At 41.5% G+C, this 25,217-nt stretch overlaps 1 protein-coding gene across 7 annotated transcripts in view; it reads right to left on the bottom strand.

Moving 5' to 3' along the window:
• Positions 1-24,383, bottom strand: part of DCLK1 (doublecortin like kinase 1) — a gene marked incomplete at both ends in the record, with an annotated part of 262,378 nt that extends 237,995 nt beyond the window's left edge. For all 7 annotated transcript variants that reach the window (XM_080929185.1, XM_080929186.1, XM_080929187.1 and 4 more), the window contains 2 exons: positions 15,473-15,819; positions 24,008-24,383. In XM_080929185.1, coding sequence (XP_080785311.1) covers positions 15,473-15,819; positions 24,008-24,383 — 723 coding nt within the window. The remainder of the gene's footprint in view (positions 1-15,472; positions 15,820-24,007) is intronic.
• Between the last annotated feature and the right edge of the window lie 834 nt (positions 24,384-25,217).

The raw sequence follows: 25,217 nt of genomic DNA, 5'->3' as shown, positions 1-25,217 counted from the left end.
AATAAAACTACAATCGGCCTTTATGTTTTTTTAAAGTTGACATGTTTTCAATTTAACAATATTCCAGTTTCAAAATTTGAAAAAGATTGCATTTTAGAAGAAAATTCACATTATAAATGTTCATTTGCAGAAAGAATGCAATTTTCTATCATTGGAAAAAGTAAAGTTCTGTAATAATCTAAAAAAAATATATCTTTAAGGCTTTTATATTTATTCCAAATAGACTGGTTTTATACAACAACTACAGAAGTCACTAGAGTTGCACCAAACACTTAGGAGACATTTAAAGGCATTTCAACTATTTTGTCAAATGGCACACTCATGTTCACATGCTTAAATATTAAAAGAGTTTGAATTTACTAATTAAATATTAAAAGAGCACCAGAATTTGATAATTTAAGGGAAATTTTATTTTGATACGCTCCTGGGTAGAGTTTATATGGCTCCCCAATGAAAAATGAACAAGCCTAGAATAAAAAGATGCACATACATTTTATGTTTTAAAACTTGAAAAACACCACAAGGGTGGGTCTGTCCCCCTCTGTCTAGAATCACAAGGGCCTGTTACCTCTGCCCTGTCTCTGCACCTCTCTGATAGTAAAAGGAAACTGTGAATGCTTGACATAGGAAAACATGCAAGTAATAGGTGCAGGTCTGTTCTCATCTGCTTTAATATGCAGAAGTTTGCACAGACTGGAAGCCAAATGTCCTTCTTCTTTAGACTAAGAATTTGAAAACTTTGTTCCCTATGAGGTTGTACTGCTTGTGTGGGTTCTGGACCTTTAGGATGTGGAGCCGTGCTGGAGGAAGCCATCATGGTCAGGGACCTTAAAGGGTTCCTCCCATCCTGCTATATGCTAATGAAGTGACATCTCTCTGCTCCTGCTGCCTGCTGCCATGCTTCCCTGGCCATTACAGCCTCCACCTCTCTGAACCCTCAAGACAAATAAATGTTCTTCCCTATGTTGCTTTTAGCTGTGGCGTTCCGTCACTGTTGCAGAAACATAACTAATACACCCGCATTCCCAGGCTTTCGATTTCCGGGGAGGCCAGTACAGCAGACATGTTGGTGCCAGCTGGGCAGACAAAATCTCTCTCTACCACTCATTCATTCCACACTGTGTTACTGTCATCTCCTGGCACATAGATGCTGCTAAGTCTGGGTTTCCTTCAGCTGATAGCAAAAGAGGACAAAGCAAAGGATGCTCAAACAGAATTCACACAGCAGGATCACTTCCATAGCCCAACCAAGTGAGAGAAGCCCAAGAAAAGGAGTAACTAATTTAAATGCACAATTTGACTACAAGTAAGGCTTGCGTTTTCAAAAAACAACCTCACTTTGAGACCTTAAAAATAAAGTATCTTTACCTAAGGTCAAACCAAATCCTACTGGTCTTTAAAAAAATGACAATAAAAATAATTTCTAATGAAATCAGCTATCCCAATCAACCAATGCCAACTTCAGTCATCATCAGAGAAGCTTCCTCCTGCAGCAAATGGGAGCTACTGCAGAGACCCACAGGCAAACGTCATCATACACAGACCTTGGAATCCTCAGCCCTAAATGAGACATCTTCATCAATCCTTCCTCTCAGGACTCAGGGAACCCTGTGGGAGAGGAGGCAGAAAGGCTGTAAGAGCCAGAGGGGATGGAGGACACCAGGAGAGGGAGTGAAGAAGGCTGGGAAGAACTCTGTTTTATGCTCACTGCCAATATTCTGCATGATGAAATACTATTGGAGTTTGACTTCTCCCAACTAAAAGAGGTCAAAAAGATGATTCATTTTTTTCTCCCTTTCTTGCCCATCTCACCAGGGCCACCACATGTAGAGATAATTTAATAAAAGGGTGTTTATTTTAAAATACAAAGTGACTAGGACTATCAATTTAAAATAGAATACAAATAAAACAAAGAAGGCTCTTTGGCTATAGAAAAAAAAAAAATCTATGATGTTGCCAAGAAAAAGCATGACCACTTTCCCATGCCACTCTTTCACGGGACACCGAGCTCAGAAATGGGGTAAGAATTATGGAGACACTTCCATTTGTCCCAGGGCAAAGCAGCAAGCATCCAGGAGAAATAAAGCAATGGCCTGGCTCTCCACATGAAGGTCTCACTTAATGCTGAAACTCATCATTTTTGACTTTTCCTAGCCAAGGGAGCCCATATTGACTGGGTCACTGGTCTTTAAATGTGTTTATGTGGCTTTGTGCATTCTGGCTGGTGTGGAGTCAATGCCAGTCCACAGAGGCCCCACCTCCTCTGCCTAGAAGCCTCCTCAGCTACACCGTAAGAAACCACTTGAGGCTGTTACGTCCCATAGGCTTGTCTCACCCACTATTCTCAGGCAAGTCTGAGAGATATAAAATCCTTGGCACTAAATATCTAAGCCCCCTTGACTGAAAATTACCTTTAGGGTTATTTGCTCTCCCATTTTCCACACACATTAAAAATGCTCTGTGGTTTGGGCGTCTTCCATGCTGAGAGTTTTCTCACTTGTGAGAACTGTACCTGGCAACAGCTGATGATGTAAATTCAGCTTGTGGGAGTTTTATCGACTTTCGCTAATGCCCACTGGAGATGCCCAGAAGATGAATGAGGAAAACGGCCATCTGAGGAGGACAGATGGCACCGAGCAGCACTCATTGGTCACGACGAGCATCGGTCTCTTCTTCAAAGTTGGCACTTGCACAGTGTGCTCACTGTTCCCCGAATCCCCTGATCTCCATCCACTCTTCTTATCTGACAGATCCGTCTCCCAACAAGGCTAGGTCTCCGTGGAAACACATCTCACACTAACGGGCTGGGTGCTTTCCTACTGACAGTTACCTCTGCCCTCTGACTTGAAGACGGGCACTGAGAGAGGTTGGATGAAATTGCTGCTGACGCTTGTCTTACAGGACTTTTAAGAATATGAAATAGTCATGTTTTTAGTATATAGAGCTGTTTACAAATTTGTTCGTTGTATAAGTAGCTGTTAAAAACTCCAATACCACTATAGTGAAAAAATCTTAAAAAAGAAAACATCTGTGGCGTTTGGTTGGTTTTATCCTGAGTGGACCAGCACCACTGTGTGCTATACACCAGACCCTGTGTTCCAAACCCAGACTCTACAAAAAAAGACCCAAAGTATCGAGAATGATACCAAATTCCGCAAAGCCGAGTTCTTTTCAACAAAAAAGCAAAGAAAAGAGACCAAAGCATGGCAGAGGGCCATCTTATCCATCAGACTATGGGTACTTTTAATTTATCTTAATATTTTCTCATTTACATGGAAATTCTTTACATTGATTACATATTAATCTGCGATGGAACACAGCAATTAAAAATTAAATCTCCCATCTGTTCTTTTGTTTCAAGGGCAAGCTGTTTGCAGCATAGTTCAGATTTTAAATTGCGTTTTTAAAAGTTTCATTTAATTTCTATTGTTTCTTGCTTAATTTGGTTGAAGAAATTTAATAAGCTAATTGGAGAAATCTGTCTTGACATATTGCTAACACCACCAAAGCCCTCAGTTCTGGAGATGAAGCTTCACAACTAGGGCAGATTCTTCCTTGAGATTTATTGGCTCCTCACCAGTGTTTAAATCCACCACCCAGCCCTTTCTTGTCACTGGGTGACCCAGGCAGTGTCTAGAAGATGGAGGTCAGGTTGTCTGACTAAGGTCGTGAGGACAAAGGTGCACCCAGTAGCTCTAAGAGTGCTCCCAAATTGGGGGATGGATTTTGTTTTATAAATTATTTTAAGTGTTTCACAAATAGGCATTCAAGGTAGGAAGAAATGACCAGAATGAGCATCTCAATGTCTAGTTAAACTGCTGAGAAATATTAAAGTTGCTTACCACTCCACACCACGGAGCCTGAGGAGATCAATGACCTATGTGACCTTTGACCCTCCATGCCATAGGTGCGCATTTTGCAGGACAATGGAAGCAATATGCTAATTTTAAGAGCCAGGCGTTGGACAAATTGGAGAGTTGTCTAGTATGGTGCTTTTAATGACAATGCCCCCCCATAGGCTCATAGTGAGTGGTATTATTAGGAAGTATAGCCTTGTGAAAGTAGGTGTAATCTTGTTGGAGGAAATGTGTTACTGGGGTTGGGCTTTGAAGTTTCAGAAGCTCAAGCCAGGCCCAGTGTCACTTCCTCTTCCTCCTGCCTGCCAGGCCAGATGTATAACTCTCAGCTCCTTCTCCAGTACCATGTCTTCCTGCGTGCTTCCCACCATGATGACAATAAACTTAAACCTCTGAAACTGCAAGCCAGCCCCAATCACATATATTCGTTATAGGAGTTGTCATGGTCATGGTGCCTCTTTATGGCAATTGAAACCCAAACTAAGATACTCAGTTGCTGAGATATCGAATCACTAATCTAACAAAGCTCTAACCAAGTCAGACCTTGGAGATGCAGAAGCCAGCAGAATATCTTCTTGGCCACATGCCATAACATTTAAAGAAGAAACAGGCATGTATTAGACCAAAATAATGAGGACTTAAAGTTATATAGAATAGCAGTGAATGGGTCCCAAGAGATGGAGCTATGAGTTCTCCTGAGAAACAAGGAAATGATTTACAAACAAGATGACTTTTAGGCTGAATTTTGAGAAATGAGGGAGGCTTTGCTTTTCAAAACCAAACAGTGCTACTAATCCAGAAAAATGTGTCGAATCATCATGATAATAATGTTCAGTATAAAAATGAGTAATGATTGGCTCATATGAGAAGATATCCAACAAATAATAAAACAGTATTAATATAGCCATACAGCTAAATAGATGACCAATACGTAGTTATCCTTAAGGAGTACCCTGTGCAAAGAAGCAAGCAAAGAAAATAACATTCAGACTGAATTTACAATTAAATGACAATATGTGTGTTGATAAAAAACGGATAGTGCATTTTAATAACTCAGTTATAAAGGAAGCAACACAAAATAACTAATTCTATGCTCCTAGTTAACATAACAAGTGTGACTTGTAGTTACCAGCAACTAATAACTGTTAGGAAATCCTGGAAACAAATGCAAAACGGAACTATAAGCATTTACCACAGTTCAAGCTATTTTTCTCATTAACAATAATGCCAATAATGTGAAATACATGTCAGGATAACAACTTTAAAGATGAAAAAAGAAGCTATACACCAGAGAACCAAACAACCCTATTAAAAAATGGGGTACAGAGCTAAACAAAAAGTTCTCAATTGAGGAATATCAAATGGCTGAGAAGCATCTAAGAAAGTGCTTGACATCCTTAGCCATCAGGGAAACGAAAATCAAAACAACCCTGAGATTCCACCTCACACCAGTCAGATTGGCCAAGATCAAAAATTCAGATGACAGCAGATGCTGGCGAGGATGTGGAGAAAGAAGAACACTTCTCCACTGCTGGTGGGGTTGTAAACTAGTACAACCACTCTGGAAATCAGTCTGGCGATTCCTCAGAAAATTGGACATAGTACTACTCGAAGACCCAGTTATTCCACTTCTGGGCATATACCCCAGAGAAGCTCCAATATACAACAAAGACACATGCACCACAATGTTCATAGCAGCTGTATTTATAATAGCCAGAAGCTGGAAAGAACCCAGATGTCCTTCAGTAGATGAATGGATACAAAAATTGTGGTACATTTACACAATGGAGTACTACTCAGCTATCAGAAACAATGACTTTATGAAATTCTTAAGAAAATGGATGCATCTAGAGAATATCATCTTGAGTGAGATAACCCAGTCACAAAAGAACAGACATAATATGCAGTCACTGTTAATTGGATACTAACCCCAGAAAGCTCTGAACACCCCAGAAACAACTCACAGACTATATGAAGTTCAAGAAAAGAAAAAAAAAAAAAAACATTATGCTTAATCCTTATACACCAAGAAAACTTTGACTAATTCTAGGTTACATCCTGTTTTACATGTACTTTATGCTCATTGTAACTAGGAAGATCTTAATGCACACTATCAAACCTTTAAAAAAAAACCAAGCACTGACAAAACTTTTTCCTCACAAAGTTGCTTTTGGTCAGTTTTACCACAGCAACAGAAAAACAAACTAGAATTGGAGCCAATCATAATGCTAAATGTGTCACATGGATTATTTCCTTTAACATTTATCACAATAGAGCAGGAACTATTTTGCTTATGACACAGGGAATAAAGCAGTATTGTCAGACAGTTAATTGCTCCCACTGGGAGAATGCTTTTCACTGTCTTTTGAGTAGAGGACAGAAAGATTTTTGACCCAAATCTATCAGTCTACAAAACCAGTGTGTCTCTTTTGTGTCATGTAGCTGTTCCTACCTATATTTATATTACTATATATCAAAATTTTTTATCCTAAGCAAATTGAATATACAGGATTTAAATTTTTGAATAAGGAACCTGGTTGTGGGGGTTTAAATAAGAATAGGCCCCATGCGCTCATGTATTTGAATGCTTTTCCTAGTTGGTAAGCTGTTTGGGGAGGATTCAGAGGTGTGGCATTATTGTATCACTGGTGGTGGGGCTTTGAGCTTCCAAAAGTCCACACCAAGGTTGGTCTGCCTGTTCATCCATCCATCCATCCATCCATCCATCCATCCATCCATCCATCCATCCATGCATCTATCCATCCACTCCCCTACCCCCACCTCCCTACCCATCTGTCCATCCACTGAACTACCCACCCACTCATCCACTCAACCGTCTGTCTATCTACCTATATCTATCTATCTATCTATCTATCTATCTATCTATCTATCTATCTATCTATCCCTCCCTCTAGCTCTAGCTCTGCCTGCTGCCTAGTTGCTCAAGACATGCCTGCCTGCTTCCATGATTCTCACTGCTTCCTACCATAATGGATTGTAAGTTAGTGTCTCATTAAATAATTTCTTTTAAAACTTGCCTTGGGCATGGTGTCTCTTCACAGTCATAGTGCAGTAACTTAGGCACCAGTATATTAGTCATCTTTTTGGTACTCTAACAAATATCCAAGATAATCAATTTAGAAAAAGAAAAGGTTTATTTAGGTTTATGGTTTTAGAATTTCCATTCCATGGTCTACTGGCCCCATTGCTTTGGGGCAGAGAGCATGTGGTATGGTTAACCACCTGCACCAGGCTTCAGGGCTAGGGGTGTCTCAGGGGTTATGGGTATGCACTCATCTTGTGTAAAATCAAGTTTGGATTGCACCATCCATTTTAGAAAGTTTACTTCAGTTTCAGGGGATCTGACAAATCTGGCCTCCATAATCAACTGTATTTGTGTGCACTCACCTGCACACAGATGCACACATAGACACCCAACAAAAAACAAAGCAGATACTTTTAAAGACAAACATGCACACACACACACACACACACATACACGAGAGGGGGGGGGGCAAAAAACGAGCGAGGAAGGAGCTTGGCTCCTACTGCTCCCTCTGATGCTGTTTCCCAATGATGCAAAGACATTGCACTAATTCCCACCTCTTAGAGCCTCCAACGTGAGGAGTGAACCTCTAACACAGAGATTCCTGAGGGACATTCAAGATTTGAACCAGGTGGAAAATCTAAATGAATTTCTCAGACGTAAGGAGAAACTACAAGCTAGCCTTTCAGACTGAAAGAAAGCCCATTCACAACAGACTTTAGAGTCTGGGCCTTTCCACAATCCCAGAAGGGTCCCAAGTTTCCAGCCTGGGGTGAGGTGATATGCTTTCAGCCTTTGATCAGTCACCAGTAGGAGGAGATCCCAGGCAGCCTATCAGAGCTTCCTCTGCACTCTACTGAGGGCCTTTGGAAAAATGGGTTTTAGTGCAGCTTTAGAACATCAGTGCTTCCTTCCTAGAAAACTGACTTTTGTTAAAAATACCACTTCTAGAGCACACACTATTGTAGGCACCCATCACAGATTACAGCAAGCAGAAGAGGATGTAACTCTTCCCAAATTAGAGGAATTAAAATCTACACAAGGACACTTGTATTGCCTAAGCCTTGATTAGCCACCAAACACACATCATCTAAAATAGCACACCCTATTCTGAACACTCTAATTCTCCAAGTAAAATGTCATAATTATTTTTAATCTCCTTTTTCTTTGAAATTGGCTAAAATATTTCCTGGATCCGGTGAGTTGAGAGCATAGTTGAACACGTGCTCTAAGCTTTTGTTGAAGATTTAAATCTGGAATGTGAGGATGGGAACTAAATTACCAGTAAAACTATTTTTTATAATAATTGCAAACAAAGCTTTAAAAAGTGCTAAGTTCATTTTCCCAATTTAGTTAATAAATCATAATAGTTAAAAATTACATAGATCAGAATGAAGAGTTTAAACATGCAATGAGAATAAGAGCTATTACAGAAAAAGCTTTATTTTCATTTTTTAAAAAAGTCAGTATTACCAACAGATGTGGGGGATCTCCTCTTCAGATCCAATGAATTCTTATTTATTTATTTTTTACTTTTTATATAGAAACTTTCATTTTTCACATTCTCTAATATTTACTGCCTATTATAACCAGGATCAGATATTTAGTGACATCTCTTCTTACACTACTAAAAGGAAGATGCAGCCTATTTTATAAATGCAATTATTTTTTTAAGATTCTCTTTGTTTTAATTATTTATGTTTATATTATATGTAACAGTGTTTGACTGCTTGTGTATATGTGCACCTCATGTGTGCAGTGCCCACAGAGGCCATAAAAGGGCACTGGACCTCCTGGAACTGGACATATTGATAGATGTGAGCCACCAAGTCGGTGCTGTGAACCAAACACAGGTCCTCTGCAAGAGCGGCTTGTGCTCTTAACCACTGAGCCATCTCTCTCTCCAGCTCCTAAACTCTGTTATTCTTACCTCAGATTAGAATTAGATATCTAAAACCAAAAGAGAAAAAAGGAAAAGACTATCTTGTGATCTGTGCCCCACTAATTCTTTGGGCAACCAAATAGTAAAATTAAATAATTGCAACAACATTCTAGATAGAGTTGCACACATTGCTACCTCCCTCCCCTCTCCCTCCCTCTCCCTCCCTCTCCCTCCCTTTCCCTCCCTCCCACTCCCTCTCCCTCTCCTTCAGTAACAACAGAATTTTCTCACTTAATATTTTCAGGCCATGAACGACCAGTTGGGTCACTGAAAAGTAAAATTACCGGCAAGGAGGAAATACTGTGCATTAAGCCAAGTGATTCTCAAGATTTTTCACATAGGAAAAACAATACATTGTTTGCCATGCAAGCATGCTAGTGCTGGTGAATTTTACAAACTGTGCTGCTTATATGAAATGTCTATCAGATAAAAATGTAATGTCCCTGATTTTGATTTCCACACCCCCCTGTCTGCTCTCTGAGCATGATACAACACCATGCATGTTATATCTTCAATATTTAAGAATAGGCAAGATGTAGATGTTCAATGTTTTCTGATTAAAGGCTATCTGGTTTACCATTGCTGCATTTCAGAGGGTGTGCGGGTGTTGCGGTAAATATTAAAAGTGGCTTAACCTTATATCCTGTTTTACTGGCTCCCATGGGACCATCTGGCACTACCAGGATCTCTAACTTGGTGCTCTATGCTTCCTCTAAAATCTCAGGTGCAGTTCACTCTACCGCCCCTGTTACTCCTGTCCCGGGTGGATATGACCGTCTGACTCGTTTCTTTCCTCCATGGTCCACTGCAAATGTGATTCACATCCATTAACGTATCAAACAGGTTTATATGTTAAATTCTCAATCCATAAACCCTCTACACAATAAGGTTAAAACTAGCAAACAAAGATATAAACTGCGCATCCAGAAAAGATAAATTAGACCCAGAGAAACCCTTAAAAATAATCGTAACAATCTCATCAAATTAGAGATGCACCAAAAGAAACATACATGTTGGCTTCCATGTTGCCTCCAGAATCTCCGACTACTGCCTCCTCTTCTACTCCTCTGGCCTCTTTACCACCTACCTCTCCACTGTCCAATTATGCCTTAACATAAACCTACATGCAGGTCTTTTGGAAAGACCATACTTGCCTATGATCTTCAGTGTACAAAAGACTATCTTGGGCACTTGCTATTCTTTATATTTCTAAGGAGGTGTCAATAATCATGAATTTAGAAGATTTACCAGCTGTGTGTAGCCAGACAAATATTTCCATAAAAAGAATCAAGAGACATGCTATGCTTACATCAAACTTGGATCTCTGTAGCTTAATTGTGTTAAAACAGTAATATTTCAAATGACCTCTAGGAGTGACAGCTTGGCAGACATGCCAGAGAAAGTGACTCTCAGGTTCTCAGACTCTGGGAACCTCTGTAAGATGTGCAGAGATGGGGTGTGATTGTGATTTGCACATGACCTCTTTGCTTTCTGAGAGGCCCTCAATCAAGAGTGAGAAAATGAAGCACCATTGAAAATAAGGCGTGGCAATTATTTCTGTGAATTCGGCAGGTGTGGCAGCTGTGGCAGCTGATAATTTGATGCCATGGTGGGCAGAGTCTTCCTGAAAGCTGGGGGCTGGGGAGTGGCGCTGTGGACACACAAACAATGTAGCTCCACAATTCTGGACTCTTGTGTTCATGAGCTGCTGTGTTCATCTTAACCAACTGCTGCTTCCTGTAGACACTTCACACAGTGAAACATTTCCAGTACGCTGATTTCCTTAGTTCATTCTAAAAATATCTCAGAACCAAGTGCCGGAGGCTGAATGAACACCGAGGCTATGGCTTTAATGCAACCCTGGGAGGCAGCAATTTAGGAGGCCACGTAGTGGCAAGAACTGGCGAGAAGAGTGTGTGCACTCTGACCTCCAGGGCCCAGCTCCTCTGGGTAACCGTGAACAGTGGGCATGGCTTTTCCTGTGACTGCTAAAACCACAGCATCAGCTGTTTGTATCCATAACACATCTGTGTGCTGCCTGAAGGTGACTGTGGAGTCATTTCAGCTTGTAATCTCCCCACTCCTCACTACACAGCCTCCAAAAGCACTCAAGCATCCATTATAAGCAGCTCCATCTCTTCGGTGCAAAAATATTACCTTTTAGTGTTTACCGCAAATTGGATTTTCCATCCAGTTTATGAATTTGATACAGGCCTTAGTTAAGCAACTAAAAATAATAAACATTGAGTGGCTGAAGTCACTTGGTTGGTTAGAGCGTGGTGCTAATAAAACTTAGTACAAATCATCAAAAGGCTGATTCTTGGAAGCAGCACATAGGTGCCTATGCCATCATGTACCGGCTAGTTTGATATCAACGTAATACAATCTAGACTCATTTTGAGGGAAACTCCATTGAGAATACTCTTCCACCAGACGGTCCTGTGAGCAAGCCAGAAGTGCATTTTCTTGACTAACAATTGATGTTAGAGGGCCCAGCCCTCTGCGTGTGGTGCCTTCCCTGGACAGATGATCCTGGAGTAGCAATACTAGAAAGCAAGATGATCAAGCCATAAGGACCAGGCCAGTAAGCAGCGTTCCTCAATTCCTTTCTCTAACTTCCTTCCTTGAGGTTCTGCCCTGACTTCCCTCAGCCTGGGAGTTGGACAAAAGAGTCATACGTAAAATAAATCCTTTCCTCCCAAGTTGCTTTTGGTCATGGTCATCACAGCGATTGAAACTTAACTAAGACACAGTGTTAAGATGCCATTATCATACACTGAGTGTCACTACATAGGAAGGCTTGAAAGACACTGCTTCTCAGAGGCTTACTCAACCTCAGTATCTGCCAGAACTGTCCAAACATGCTACTTGAACAAACTATTCATTGGGCAGATTTCCCTTTAGAAGGGAAGTGATTTTAAAACTCCTGGGGTCCATGAAGAAGAACGTTTTATTCCCTCTGGGAATTCAAGCAAACATCCTTCATGGTTTTTGACTCTATCATCTAATTCTTCTGCACAGAAAACTGTGCTTCACAAATATATAGTCCACTTCAGTAGTCAGTTAGAATAGCTGCAGTGGGCATGATTTATTATCTACCTTGATTATGTGTCTGCTGATTCATCTGTCTTGCATCCATCCATCCACTCCTATCCTGAAAACATCCAAATGAGATTCCTTGGAAAAAATGCTTCCATTATAGTTTAGATCAGGAGCATCCCCCACCGGCCTGTTTCTCAATGGCTTGTTTCCCAGGCTGGTGCCATGAGCGAGTGGTTGAACCATTAAAATGTAGACCTTTACTGGAAGTCTTTAGATTATTGGAGGTACCCTAGAAGAAGACTTCAGACCCTTTGGGACCCATTTTTATCACTTCCTGATAAACTGAATGCCTTTTCTCACCTGCCCAAGTTCCTACCACAGTCCTAACTTGCTACTGGCCAAAGGAAAGGAGAACCTAGTCATCACCTGCAGACCTGTGAGTCAAATACTTTTTTCCTCTTTATGTGTTAATGATGTCAGAATTCTCCCTGGGAGGATAGAAAGCTGCCTTCCACTGTTTCATTTATTTTTTTTCTCAATAGTTTTGCAGGTATTCCATGATTTGATTTGATCTACCCTGATATAATGATTTCTAGCACAAGCCCTCGAGTGTCAGTGATTCAAATTTCAACTCCACTATTGTTGTCTTGCTTTTAACATGTTTAATGAATACGTCTTTGTACATGGCTCTATTTAGTAAGAACAAGAATCCATCTTTTGCAGGGATTAATCATGCTCAAATATGTCTTATGCTTAGAATAATTCTCCATAAATCTGTTATTAAATTTAAGCAGTTCTATCACACACATGGTCAGGGGCTGAACCCAAAAGTGCTCTATCCACACCACCAGAGTAATAACAGCTGTGACTTATCAGTTACTATGATGAAGCTCACCCTCGTGTTGTCAGAATCATCTGGTTCAGAACCAAGATCTGAATCCCAGTCTTTGAGTATTAAACATTGGGTTAATTCCATTGGTGCTGAATTATTCACATTGATTGTTTACATTAGTCCATGGGAAACACAGCCATCATGAAATGTTGACATTGGGGTAATTCAGAAAAGAAGAAACAGTTGAGAGCATTTCATCAAATCATGAGAAAGGAAATGATTAGGTGCTACAGGGATTATCTGAAACCGGAACCCCTGACTTGGTGATTTACTATACAATGATTTTGAATACCCTGAATTCTAAATAAAAAAAGACAGAAGAGGAGGTGGAGGGAAGGGGGAAGGGGGAGGAACACTCATAAATAACTCAGAATTCTTTTGAAATAAGTTGACATGCAAAGTAAGAGGTTTCTTTACAGCTTCCTTATAGCATCATTTCTTACTTTGTCCTCTCTCACGCCTGTTCCCTGCTGCCCACCCGTATCCCTTGTGACAGCCACTGCTGGTCCCCTTCCTCTACCCACAAAGTCCTCCCCTTCCTCTTCACGTACATGTAATTTTGCTTTTTTTTTTTTTTTTTGAAAACAGGTCAACAACTCATCTTGAGAAAAATCATCTGAGAAAAATGTGGAACTAAGGGATGTTTTGTACGACCTGTCATGGGCTGATGTTCGTCTTTTTGCTGCCACCATAATTCACAACCCCGTGGTGGACGTGCTGGTTACTGAGACACAGATGACATTCAGGCCTCTTAGATCTATAAGATGGAGACTATTACCCCACAAATCCTTATCTACATGCAAGTTTGACGAGACAAGCAGAAGATGGTCAATACTCACAGACAACCGGCATACTCCTTTGTTCCTAATGAATTTTAATAAGTTAGGACATTTAAATGGATCCCTGGGGGAGTGATTCTTCATGACTGACATGTTTTATAGTGTTAGCATCTATTCTCATTCATGAAGTTTGGCTGTGTTAGCCTTCAGGAACTTTCATGAGAGTTCTACTTAATACAACGAGTCTCTTCATTATGAATCTAGTTCAGATTTTAAGATGAGTTAAATCATGCAAATCTTTCGAATTACCTTCAAATTATAAAAAGCTGTTCAACAGAACCACATTAAAAACTACATTTCAGGGATGGTTTCTGGGGAAGTGAGTTGGGTTAAGATGGGCAAAAGTTGTCCATGCGTCAGTGGGTGGCCCCACACTCTTAAATATATAAGCAGTACAAACTGGATCCAGCGGGTTATTGAAAGAAGAAAGCACATGAAGTTCGAAGGGCGTGAGAAGGTGGGGGTGGGTCTGGGAGACATTCAGGAAAGTAGTGGGGGATGAAAATGATCAAAATATATTGCACGAAATTCTTTAGTACTAATAAAATGTGTTGCAATAACATACATTTCAGACAACAGTAATAATGCTGAGAATGATCATCTTATACAAAAAGGAACCATTAGACTTCAAATGAGTAGCAAACATGCCGAGCATATGAGCAGTGTGGAGTTTTCCTGCAGTTTCTCAACCGTGTCCAGACAAACCTTAAAGTAGGTGAAAGCATGCCATTCCTTAGCTAGATTTAAAAAAAAAATCTCTACAATTCAATTGAACCTGACTGATGAACATTTCTGAGACATAGAATCATAAATTGTGATTTAGCTCAACAAATGATTTCTGTCTTGCTCCATCAGCCTCAATTTCTCTCAGCATCTTAACTTTAAGACTCTTACAGGCCTTAAAAAACATAGGACAAGGGAGAAAATTCAGGGTCAAATAGAGGAGCAGGGATTGAAGAAAAGATCATTCAGAGGCTGCCTCACCTGGGGATGCACTCCATATGCAGTCACCAAACCCAAGCACTATTGCTGATGCCAAGAAGTGCTTACTGGCAGGAAACAGATAGAGATGCCTCCTCAGGGGCTCTGCCAGAGTCATACAGATACAGTTGAGCATGCTTGTAGCTAACCACTGGACTGAACATGGGGACCCCAATGAAGGTGCTAAAGAAGGGACTGAAGGAGCTGAAAGGGTTTGCAAACTCATGGGGAGAACAACATTATCAACCAACCAAACCCTCCACAACTCCCATGGACTAAAACACCAACCATTGAGCACACATGGAGAGGCCCATGGCTCCAGTTGCATATGCAGCGGAGAATAGCAGTGTCTGGCATCAATGTGAGAAGAGACCTTTGGTCCAAGGAAGGCACATTTTCCCAATGTAGGGAAGTGCCAAGGCACTGGGATGGAGAGAGTGATTAGGAGGAAGACAAGTGGAGGGAGAGGGGGGAGGGGATCGGGGGAGGAGAAGGAGATAACATTGCAATTGTAAATACAGAGAGTATCTAATAAAAAATGATTAAAATAAAATATAAAATTGCAGTAAAAAAAGAACATAGGACAAAATTGAAAAGAAAAAACAGAACAGCACTATTTTGCTAAGCAAACAAATATTGAAATCATGAAAATAATGATTTATTCTTCAAAGATATTGCCCCTCTCGGTTTTTTTATTTTGATGATTAATCCTGTTTAGTACCAATATTCAACTAGCTTTTTGTTGATGATTAGATGACCCAGTCCCTTCTACAACCAACAAAACATGTGCTTAAGGTCCACACTGTGTGCCTGGTATACCCCCCACCAACTTCCTGGCTCTTGCCCATAAAATCAGAGTCCTGTTGCTCTTACCTGCTTCCCATCCAGGGTGTACAGGCGCTTCACCACACCCGAGTCCAACTTGATGGCATCTGTAATATCAGTGAGGACCTGCTCGAAGGAATGAGCCGTCTTCTTGTTAAGCAGGATTCTGACAGCCTTTCGTGGCTTCACCCCACTTCTGATGATGGTGACCAGCTTGGGTCGAATGAAATCCTTATTCTCCCGAACCTCCGAGGGCCCCCCCTTGGCAGTAGCCAGAGAAGACACTGCCCGGGAGGCTGAGGTGGTCTTGACGTTCACTGACCAGTTGGGGTTCACATTCTTGGTGTACTCCAGCTTCTTAAAGGGCTCAATGGAGCCACAGACATAGCTTTCACCTGAGGGACAGAGAGAATTTCCAGTTTATACCCATGGGAACCTGTTTCCTTCCCCCACATTCAGTCTGTCATTTCTCCTTTTCTACATAGAGGCAAGACTTGCCTGTGGCATTCAAATTCATGGAAGAGTGATTGAGAATGAATTAAAACAAAACCATTTCTCACTTCTAATATCTTCCTTTTGATACAGTCTGGCATTCGGGGACAGAAAAAAAAGCAAAAACAAAAACATTTCTCTCCCTTTGGCTGCTGATAGAAATACTGATAGACGTGAATCAGCTTCCAAAAGAAAAACAACTGGAATTCAAAATTGAGATTACCTTTTGATATTTAAGCGCATTTAAATTTTCAGCAAACTTCAAAACTAAAAGCACATTCATTTGGTGTTGAAGATAATTTGAAAACTAAAAATAAATCAATCTGTACATAGCGTCTTAAATAGATAATATATAAGCTTAATGAGAGTATACTATAAAGATCTGTCTAACCAGATAAAATTATGAAAGCCAGCCAACATAATAACTCTTCTTTGTCTACATCATGATGACGAAGCCACGCACATGAGGTTGGTTCAAACTTGCTGACTGACAAAAATGAAGAGAGTGACCAGCCTGTAATCTGTACCACCACAAGTGCACCTAATAAATGACTCGAGGATATGCTAATGAGACACTTGGTCTGAAATATATAGAATATATGCAAATGACCACAACACAGGTGCTGAGAGGCAGCAAATTTTGAAATAACGGATTCTAAAAACATTTCTTGGATGTGTCAAAAGTGACAAGAAAACTAACCTGCACAAAATGTGTCAACGTTCATTTTTCTAAGAAGTTTAAACACCTCTTTCAAACATGTACTTATTCCCCATAAGAACCTATAAAGCTAAAAAGTATTAACCTCCTTTTATTAGCAGAGTCTGATTTATTCCAGTATATTTTCACCAGGAAAATTAGTGGATAACACACACACACACACACACACACACACACACACACACGCACACGCGCGCGCGCGTGCATATATATATATGATGCTGTGAGAGGGTGTTTTTCAAGGTTTGTTGAAGGATTATGAACTTATCAGTGGGAAGAGCTATGTGGAAAATCAAGTTTCAGGACTGTGCTGTGTATACCTGTGACCTTGAACTATTCCCTTAGATTTCAGGGTAATGGTTTATTCAATGAAACTTCATTGAATTTCCGTGGAAGTCAAATTAGAAAGCCTGGAAATGCAGTTTGGTGAGAGAGCATGTTTCTAGTATATATATGTATACATATATGTATACACACACACACACACACACACACACACACACACACACATATATATATATATATATATATATATATATATATATATATATATATACATACATACATATAGCATATACACAGGCCTGGCTTTGTTCTCTAGTACCTCTACAATAATCAGTGGAGATGAAAGTATGTTAAATGTGCAGTTGCTCTACAAGTGGCCAGAGGCAGCTCTACTTGTGAGCATGCAGTAAGCTTGAAAAGACAATTTAGAACAGTAAGTCAGCCGGCCATCCAGCAGACAAGCCACCAGATGCACGCTATCCCACCTGCAATCCACCACAGCCTGCGAGTCCAGTGCAAGCTTCTTTCTGAAGGGCATGCTGAGGCATAATGACCTAGGTAGCTTGCTCAAGATCACGTGACTAATGAAGGTCTGAACAGTGATTGGTCTGACTCCAGAGTGTGTGCTTTTACCCATGATTCCAAGTATCTACATGTGCCCTGAGGTAGACACCTGTTTGAGTCTAAGATCGAGAAGCTACCCTTGCTAGATTTTTATTTTTATTTTTATTTGCTTGCCACCCTAACACAAACAAGAGTTGTTTGGGAATAAAAACCTTGGTTGAGAAAATGCCTCCATCAGGTTAGCCTATAAGCAAGACTATAGAGGGATTTTCTGACTGATGATTGGTTTTCGAGGGCTCATCCTACTATGGGTGGTGTCACCTCTGGGAAGGTGTTCCTGGGTTATATTAGAAAACAAACTGAACAAGCCACAGAATCCCTCCATGGTCCCTGCTTCAGTTCCTGCCTCCAGGTTCCTTCCTTGAGTTCCTGCCCTGACTTCCTCCATGATGTAAGCTGAAATGAATCCTTTCCTCCCCAGTTTGCTTTTTATCACGGTTTTTATAACAGAAAAGCAATCCAGGACATAAAAACAGGGATTGCAGCTAAGTTGGAGAAAGATGAGGCAGTTTACTTTTATTTCCCATCGTTCAGACATTTTCTACAATGTTTACTATAGAAGTATGTATTTCTCTTTCAGTCCCAAATGCAGACTAAATTATTACTCCACAGTATGGAAGTCTTAGACCCCTTCCTGTAGCAAAAGAAAAAAAGAGAAAAAAAAAAAAAAATGGAAGAAATGCCCCCAAACAGAACTAACAAAGTTAGAAGACACAGGAGACACTAAATTAGATGCATCTTATTCCATTTGAGCTGTTATGTTAGAGTGCCATGGGCCAGGTGGTTTATAAATTCCACGCATGTTTTTCTTGGGGGGTCTAGAAAGTGGGCAGTCCCAGACTGAAACTCAGCAAACTTGGGAGGCCCCTTCCCAGCAGATGGCACCATCTGGCTGTGTCTTCTTGGGAAAGACTGGATGTGACAGTTCTCCTAGGCCTCTTTCTCCCAGCATCTACTCCTACTGTGAGTCCTTCCTCATGACCCAGTCCCCAAAGATTCTGTCTTTTAACACCTCCTCTCAGTGGTTAGATTTCAACATAAGACTTTTTAGAATTCACAAATTATTAGTAAGCTAGCAGCTGGTGACACCGCTCAGTAAAATCTGTTAACAGGAGAAGAGAAACCAATTCTGGACAGTGGCAGAGAGTATTTCCCTCTTGCCCTGTGGGTTTGAAGAGACTACGTGTTCATTTCAGCTGAGTACACCCAGGCAGCTAAGAGTGTGAAGGTGAAGGCTGATTTCAAGAGACAGGTCACTATTTAATAGTGACCTTAAAATAATGCGAACTAGTGAGATCACAGAAAATGACCCAGAGACAGGAAAACGAAGAGATGGCAGCATATATAAAGTGTGACAGACAAAATAGAAATTCATAAATACAGTATCACAGCAATAATTACTACACATCTATTGATAAATGCCCAGATGCATAGCAGCAACTCAAGGAGAGACAATAATTCTACAAGGACTCGAGATACTTCTACAGCACTTACTCGTGGCCAAAAGGAAGACAGTAACTTTGGAATAAAGATTCACCTTCAGTGTCTGACTCTTGGTAAGACTTGTGTCAGAACATTTCTCTGAAATAAGACCCTCAGGATGATTTAAAGTTACCTCTGTGGAATCACTACATTAAACACTCAGTGCCAAACTGATCTGCTTGCAGATGGGCATTCTGCAAGCTAAGAGAACAATATTCAAACTTTCAAGAATTGTCACTGCTTAACATAGGTAACAGACATGGCAGTTGAATACAGTGTCTGGTTGTGTAACAGTGACAAAATCCCAGCCTCTGTGGGGAAACTGTGGGCCTCAGCTTCTATGTCACTGGGCCCTGTTCCTCTGCGCACTGTGGTGGCTGTAGACCTTCCATTACGGAAGCTGGTCAAGAACAAGGCACCCATCTTGTGATACTACTATGAGACCAAGTTCATTTATACATGAAATATTTGTAATTTACACAAATGATTTTATTTTTTAAAAAATCTAGTCCTCAATTCACATATTACATCAATATTCTCTCATTTAGAGGCTATAATGAAAATACAGCTAGGAAGTAAGGAGAAATAACTTCTTGACTTGGAGCATACAAAACACAGCACCCAGCAGGCATGAAAATAAAGCCATAGATTGAAAGACTCACATATTTAATTATATAATTTTATATAAATTTGCATGACAGAAAACACAATGGACAACGTCACTAGATTAAGCTGAATATAGAAAAATACTTGTTTATTAAGACAAAGGAATGATACTTTGAAAATAGATCCTATGTCAGTAAAGATGATACTAATGTGTCAGAAAAAGACAGAAGTTACAAAGCAAAAGGCATAGAAAAATATATAAATGCCTCTTAAACGCACGAAATGATGGGAATTGAAAGCACAATGGGATAGGAGTGTTCTTGAGGGGTTGTCAAATGGCAAGCCAGATAACAATGTCGCCTGGAAGTTGGCAGGGTGTAAACTGGAACTAACTTGGTGAACAGGAATGCCCCACTAACCCTCTACCTTTGCCCAACCATTTCCTATGCATATCCTAAAATCAACCTCCAACATGAACACAATAAATCCAAGTATGCTCACCGTAGGCTTACTTGTAACAGCAAAGGGCTGCACATGTCCTAAAACCTCACCAAGAGCAGGTTGTTTAGGCAAATTAAAATATATTCCTATGAGGAGTATAGGGTCCCCAAGGTGATGATGTTATAGAAAAAGCAAGGTGCAGAACCAGACACATACAGAGTAACCATTTGGGTTGGTTACACATAGATTGTAATATGCTGGCAGCAATAAGAAGAACTTGCCTCTGGGGTTTTTATGGAAAGCCTGCTTTAGAACGTTGCAGAAATTGATTTTTAAATCTTTGACATGTCAGAGAGATCCAGTGAAAGTAAATGAGCTACAGAAAGAGAAGAAGCTACACCAACTTAGAAAGAAATCCATACTGAGAGTCAGGCAAGTGGAAGTCGAGACAAGAAAGATCACTTAACTGTGGGGTGAAATTCAGTTCATTGGACAGAGCCTTTCCACAGCTCTGGAGTTAGGCAACTTCTGCAAAGACCAACGAGAGGCCAAAACACAAGTGGGAACGGAGTAAGGGGCAGATCCCACTGTTTCTAACAGATCTGACCTAGTAAGCACCAGATTTATTGATACCCAGGGACTCGGTATCTGGGTCATTTGTACCCTGAGACGGAAAGGCTCTGATGTCTCGTGCCTGCCTCACAGATATGAGTGCGGGGGACGGTCAGCCAGGCATTGCTGATGCGTACATCTCTCCCGAGAGTGTGAAGCGTTTGGGTGTGGCACTCTAACTTACCCACAACAGCTGTGTCCCTAAAGTAGAACTGAAGTGGCTCAAAGCTGGAGGAGGCCACACCCCAGGTGAGCCACTGAAGGACAGTACAGCTGTCCTTAGTGAGCACCATGATTTATGAGAACATGCCAAGGTAATATTTGAAACATGTGCTAGCACGCCCGTATGTATACTCGCCGATACCAACATATATTCACTTGTTTGCACAAACACACAATCACTTGTTACATAATTTGAGCTCAGAACTGCTCTACCAGTGTGCCTCAAGCATGCTTGCGCATAACGATCAGAGCTAATAATAAAACAGAAAGTATTTATAAAGACCACATTTGTCATCGTTACTTGGAATTTTTAGCCTGAGATCAAGTGAGAAAGAACAAACTTTGAAAAATAATTGCAAGCCTAGCACCCTTGTCATTGCATTTACTCAAGAGGTTTAAATTAAAACTCAAAGGCTGTCGTACGGGGAGGGGAAACAGAAAGCTGATATCATGAACTGATGCTTGCATAAATTAGTAGGGAAAGTGAGGGCTATGTGTCTAATGAGGATGAAGCAACATCTTGCATTTTAATGGGCTAAGCAAAAATGTAATAGACAAGAAAGCAAATATCAATGAATTTCCAGCCATTTAAACACTAAGTGCAGCTGCATGCTAATTGTCAGTATTGTGAAATAGAAAAATTGCTTTAACTGGAAATTAAAAAGAAATAGAGACTCGCACATGCACCAAAGACATCATTCAACCAGGAAAAAAAAGTGTGTTAAAAATAAAAAGTTAAAACAATTTTAAACATCAGAATATTCCTTCAGCAATAACTTTATGTTGGGGTGAGTGGTATTGAGAGGAAATCAAAAGATGACTTTGGGAGCTGAAAGGTTAGCTCAGTGCCTAAGAGCACTTGCTGCTCTTCCAGAGAACCCAAATTCAGAGTCCAGCACCCACATGGTGCCTCACACCACCTCCAACTCCAGTTTCAGGGGATCCAACACCCTCTTCTGGCCTCTGCAGGCCCTGAACCCATGGTTCTTAAACATACATGCAGACAAAACATTCATACATGTAAAAGTAAATTATTTTAAACAGATGACTGTGTTTCTGAGATCAGCAGTTTCCATTTTTAGAATTAAGTGAAAAATAAAAACATTTGTAAAGACAAAAAAATTGTTTTTTAAGAAATAGTAGAGCAAACATTTATCTTATTGGGATCCACTGCCAGGGACAGGAATAGTGTTTGTAGATGAATTGGTACTAGAATGCCTTCCCAGGACATCAGGAGACAACATGCTAAAACAAGAACAAAGGTGCCTTTTGTAGGAGCTAAATTCACAGCAAACACATCTTAGCTCCTGCCTTATGGGGTTCAAATCCTACCTCTACCACTTACACACTCAAGAGGGCTCTGAGGGCTGAACACGTGCTCGGTAGCTTCAGCCATCATAACTGTCTTAAACCAGACACTAGCTCAGAACAGGCATTGAGTCATAGAACGAAGAGGATAGTGGGGAGAGGTGGGGCTGACCAGCCACGCCGTTGCTAGGACGGCACCTCCTCCCGTGGCCACTCTTTCCTCAATGGGAATGGTGAGTTCAGCTCAGTTCTGAGTGGAGAAAGCAGAAGTAGCCCAGCCTTCAAGATGCTGAGGCGACTCTAGAACAGAATGAGGCATCAAACCCCAGCTGTCTGAGGACATGCTGTGATCTGAGCATGTTTTTCTCCAACACCAGTTCCCCACACGGGATGCCTTGTTCACCAGTCAGATACCTGACTCATCTGGTCTTGCAGCAGTACCCTTGGAAATCACCGCCAAATGTTTGACTTTCTCTTGTAGTTACCAAGGTCATATAAAGGACGTGGCACAAAAATCAGTGTTGACACAAAGAGACTTCATGTCACTCTTTCCCTTTAATTTGCTGGAAGTACCGACCTCTGAATAGAAGGAAAAGAGCCAAAGCTACAGGCGTCTTGGCAGGGCGACAAGCCACCAAAGAGATGTGAATTCCCGAAAAGTAAACACACACAGCTCAGGCTGCTCGGCACCGGCTAGAGTCCAGTCCTACTGTGCCTGGACTGTCGCTCCTGCCAAGGGACCAGGAGAAAGCAGGGGATGGTGGGGGGCGGGATCACACACAAGCTCCAGCCAGCTATAGAGGAAGACAAGGGGGCTCTGCCTGTGTGTAGCCATGCGATGGCAAACCTGGACCCGGACCCAGCAGGATAGGATGTCCCCTGCTACCTATACAAGCCCAGGGCACAGCTGGACTGTGGGGCCTGGCCAAATCCTGCAGGAAGACAGATGAAATCAGAGTAGCATTAGGCTGCATTCGTTCTCATGACTGCCACCTACTTTGTCCTTGCCTTCAAACCCCAAGCTCGGAAAGACTTTCCGATGGAGGCTTAGGGATGCTCAGCGCCAGTTATTCCATCCGAAGTCATTAAGATAGGTGTGACTCCTATGGCAGTGGAAGACTTCATGCTGTGTTCAGTGATGATGAGCCGAGGCAAACACAAACAAGGGACCCAGGCTTATCCCTGCAACAGAACTGTCCTGTTCCCACACTAAATGTCCACCACAGGTTACCTGTCACCACGAACTGGATTTTAAAATAATATCAACAGTCTAATTTCTTCCTGTTCTCTAATGCCTCCCCAAGAAACACCCAGGGGTACACATTGTCAGATGACCCCATTTTTGGTCTCCACTAACTTACATACAATCATAGACGTATTATTTGAGTTTTCTTGCTTCAGGTCCCCAGTGATAAAAATGAATGCTTCTTAAAAATATCTTTCCAAATTCCCTCTCTACTCTAACATCTCATATCCTTGGCTCAAGACCTTTTGGACATCATAGTCCAAAAGCTCAGTTGGTGCCTAGAGACACCCCTGAACTCTGAGCTCTACAACTGAAGACAAAAGTGAGCTCTTAAGATGAACAGAGCATGGGTGTGAGAAAGCAGACAGAATACTCTGGGATTTGATGCCTTTGCCTTCTGCCTGCCGTTATCAAAAGCTACTGGCTGAATACCATTCACTTTCTTCTCGTTTTTTACAGAACAGGGAATTTAAGCATGTTCAACAGTAGAGGCGACCCTCGGTGCTTTGGTTTCCTGCAGAGTTCGCAGAGGTTCTCAGATGCTTACCTTCCGCCAGCTGGTCCAGGCTGGAGATCTTCTTCAGCCCATCGATGGTGTAGATGGTTCTCACCCCCTGGGGCAAATTCACATTATCCGAGAGAGTTCGGGTCAAATCAGCCAGCAGGGCCTCGAAGGACCTGAAGCGGTCTGGGGAGATGGCATACACAATTCCTTTGAAGTAGCGGTCACCGTTTCTGTAGAACCGAACCTTCTTGGCTTTCTTCTCGGAGCTGAGCGTCTGCAGCGTGCGGGTGCGGTAGAAGCTGCAATGGGCGCTGTGTGTGGGGCTGGGCAGGCCGTTCACACGGGACCCCCTGCTGTACCTCTGCGCCTTGTCCCGCTCATCAAAATGCTCCAACTCCATATCTCTGCCGAACGACATGACTGGCTTGCGTAAGGAACCTGCGAGCCCCAGAAAGAGATACAGACTGGTTATGTGAAGATCGTGGGTTGAGAGACTCTGAGAGCAGCTGAGTTTAAACACTGGTGATGTATTTGGGTTGTGGAGTGGGAGAGAATGAGGAGGAGGAGGAGAAGAAGAAGCAAGGAATGGAAAAAGCAGATCTCAGTGGTAATGGCCTATTACTCAACCTCAGTTTGGTTATACACAACTCCCACCACTGCCTGCCTATCAGTCCCTCAGGCTGCAGTCACACCCTCTCAAGGTGTCACCATCCCTGTTGATAGGTGGAAAAACTGAGGCCTTGAATATTGCCTCTTATTTCCCAAAGTAATATAGTTGAGATATATTTCAGCCAAAAACACCCTGTCCTACCCCCGCACCCCAGCTTTGCCTGACTATAGTGTTCACTACGAACTCTGCCCAGGTAGTGTGCTAATCCTGCAAGCAGGTTCAAAACTTTCATAAACTAAGGTGGGGGGGGGATGGGGAGTGGAGGAAAGTGGGGAATCAAACTGTAGAAGCTTTAATATGTGTGTGCTTTCATGGCCAGGAGAAAGGGACATTTAATCAAACTAGAGACTCTATACACTGTCAAGAAAGACTTTGAACACAAACATGTATCACATGGGCTAAAATGTGACCTCATCTCAACCCTTTGCTTGTGCTTCATAATAAAATGGGGTAAAAAGAGATGACAAAAAGATGGCCAGGGGAGAGAAAGAAAGGGTAAGATGTAGAAAAGGAAGGAAAGAAGGCAGAAAGGGGGAAGAAGTGGTTAAGGAGAGAAGACATCGGTCAAGCTGTCGAGCACGG

The sequence above is a fragment of the Micromys minutus genome (genome assembly GCF_963924665.1).
Source record: "Micromys minutus genome assembly, chromosome: 15".
In the NCBI taxonomy this organism is placed as follows: domain Eukaryota; kingdom Metazoa; phylum Chordata; class Mammalia; order Rodentia; family Muridae; genus Micromys; species Micromys minutus.
The sequence above is the reverse complement of the archived record's forward strand: the minus strand, read 5'-3'. Positions and strand labels throughout refer to the sequence as shown.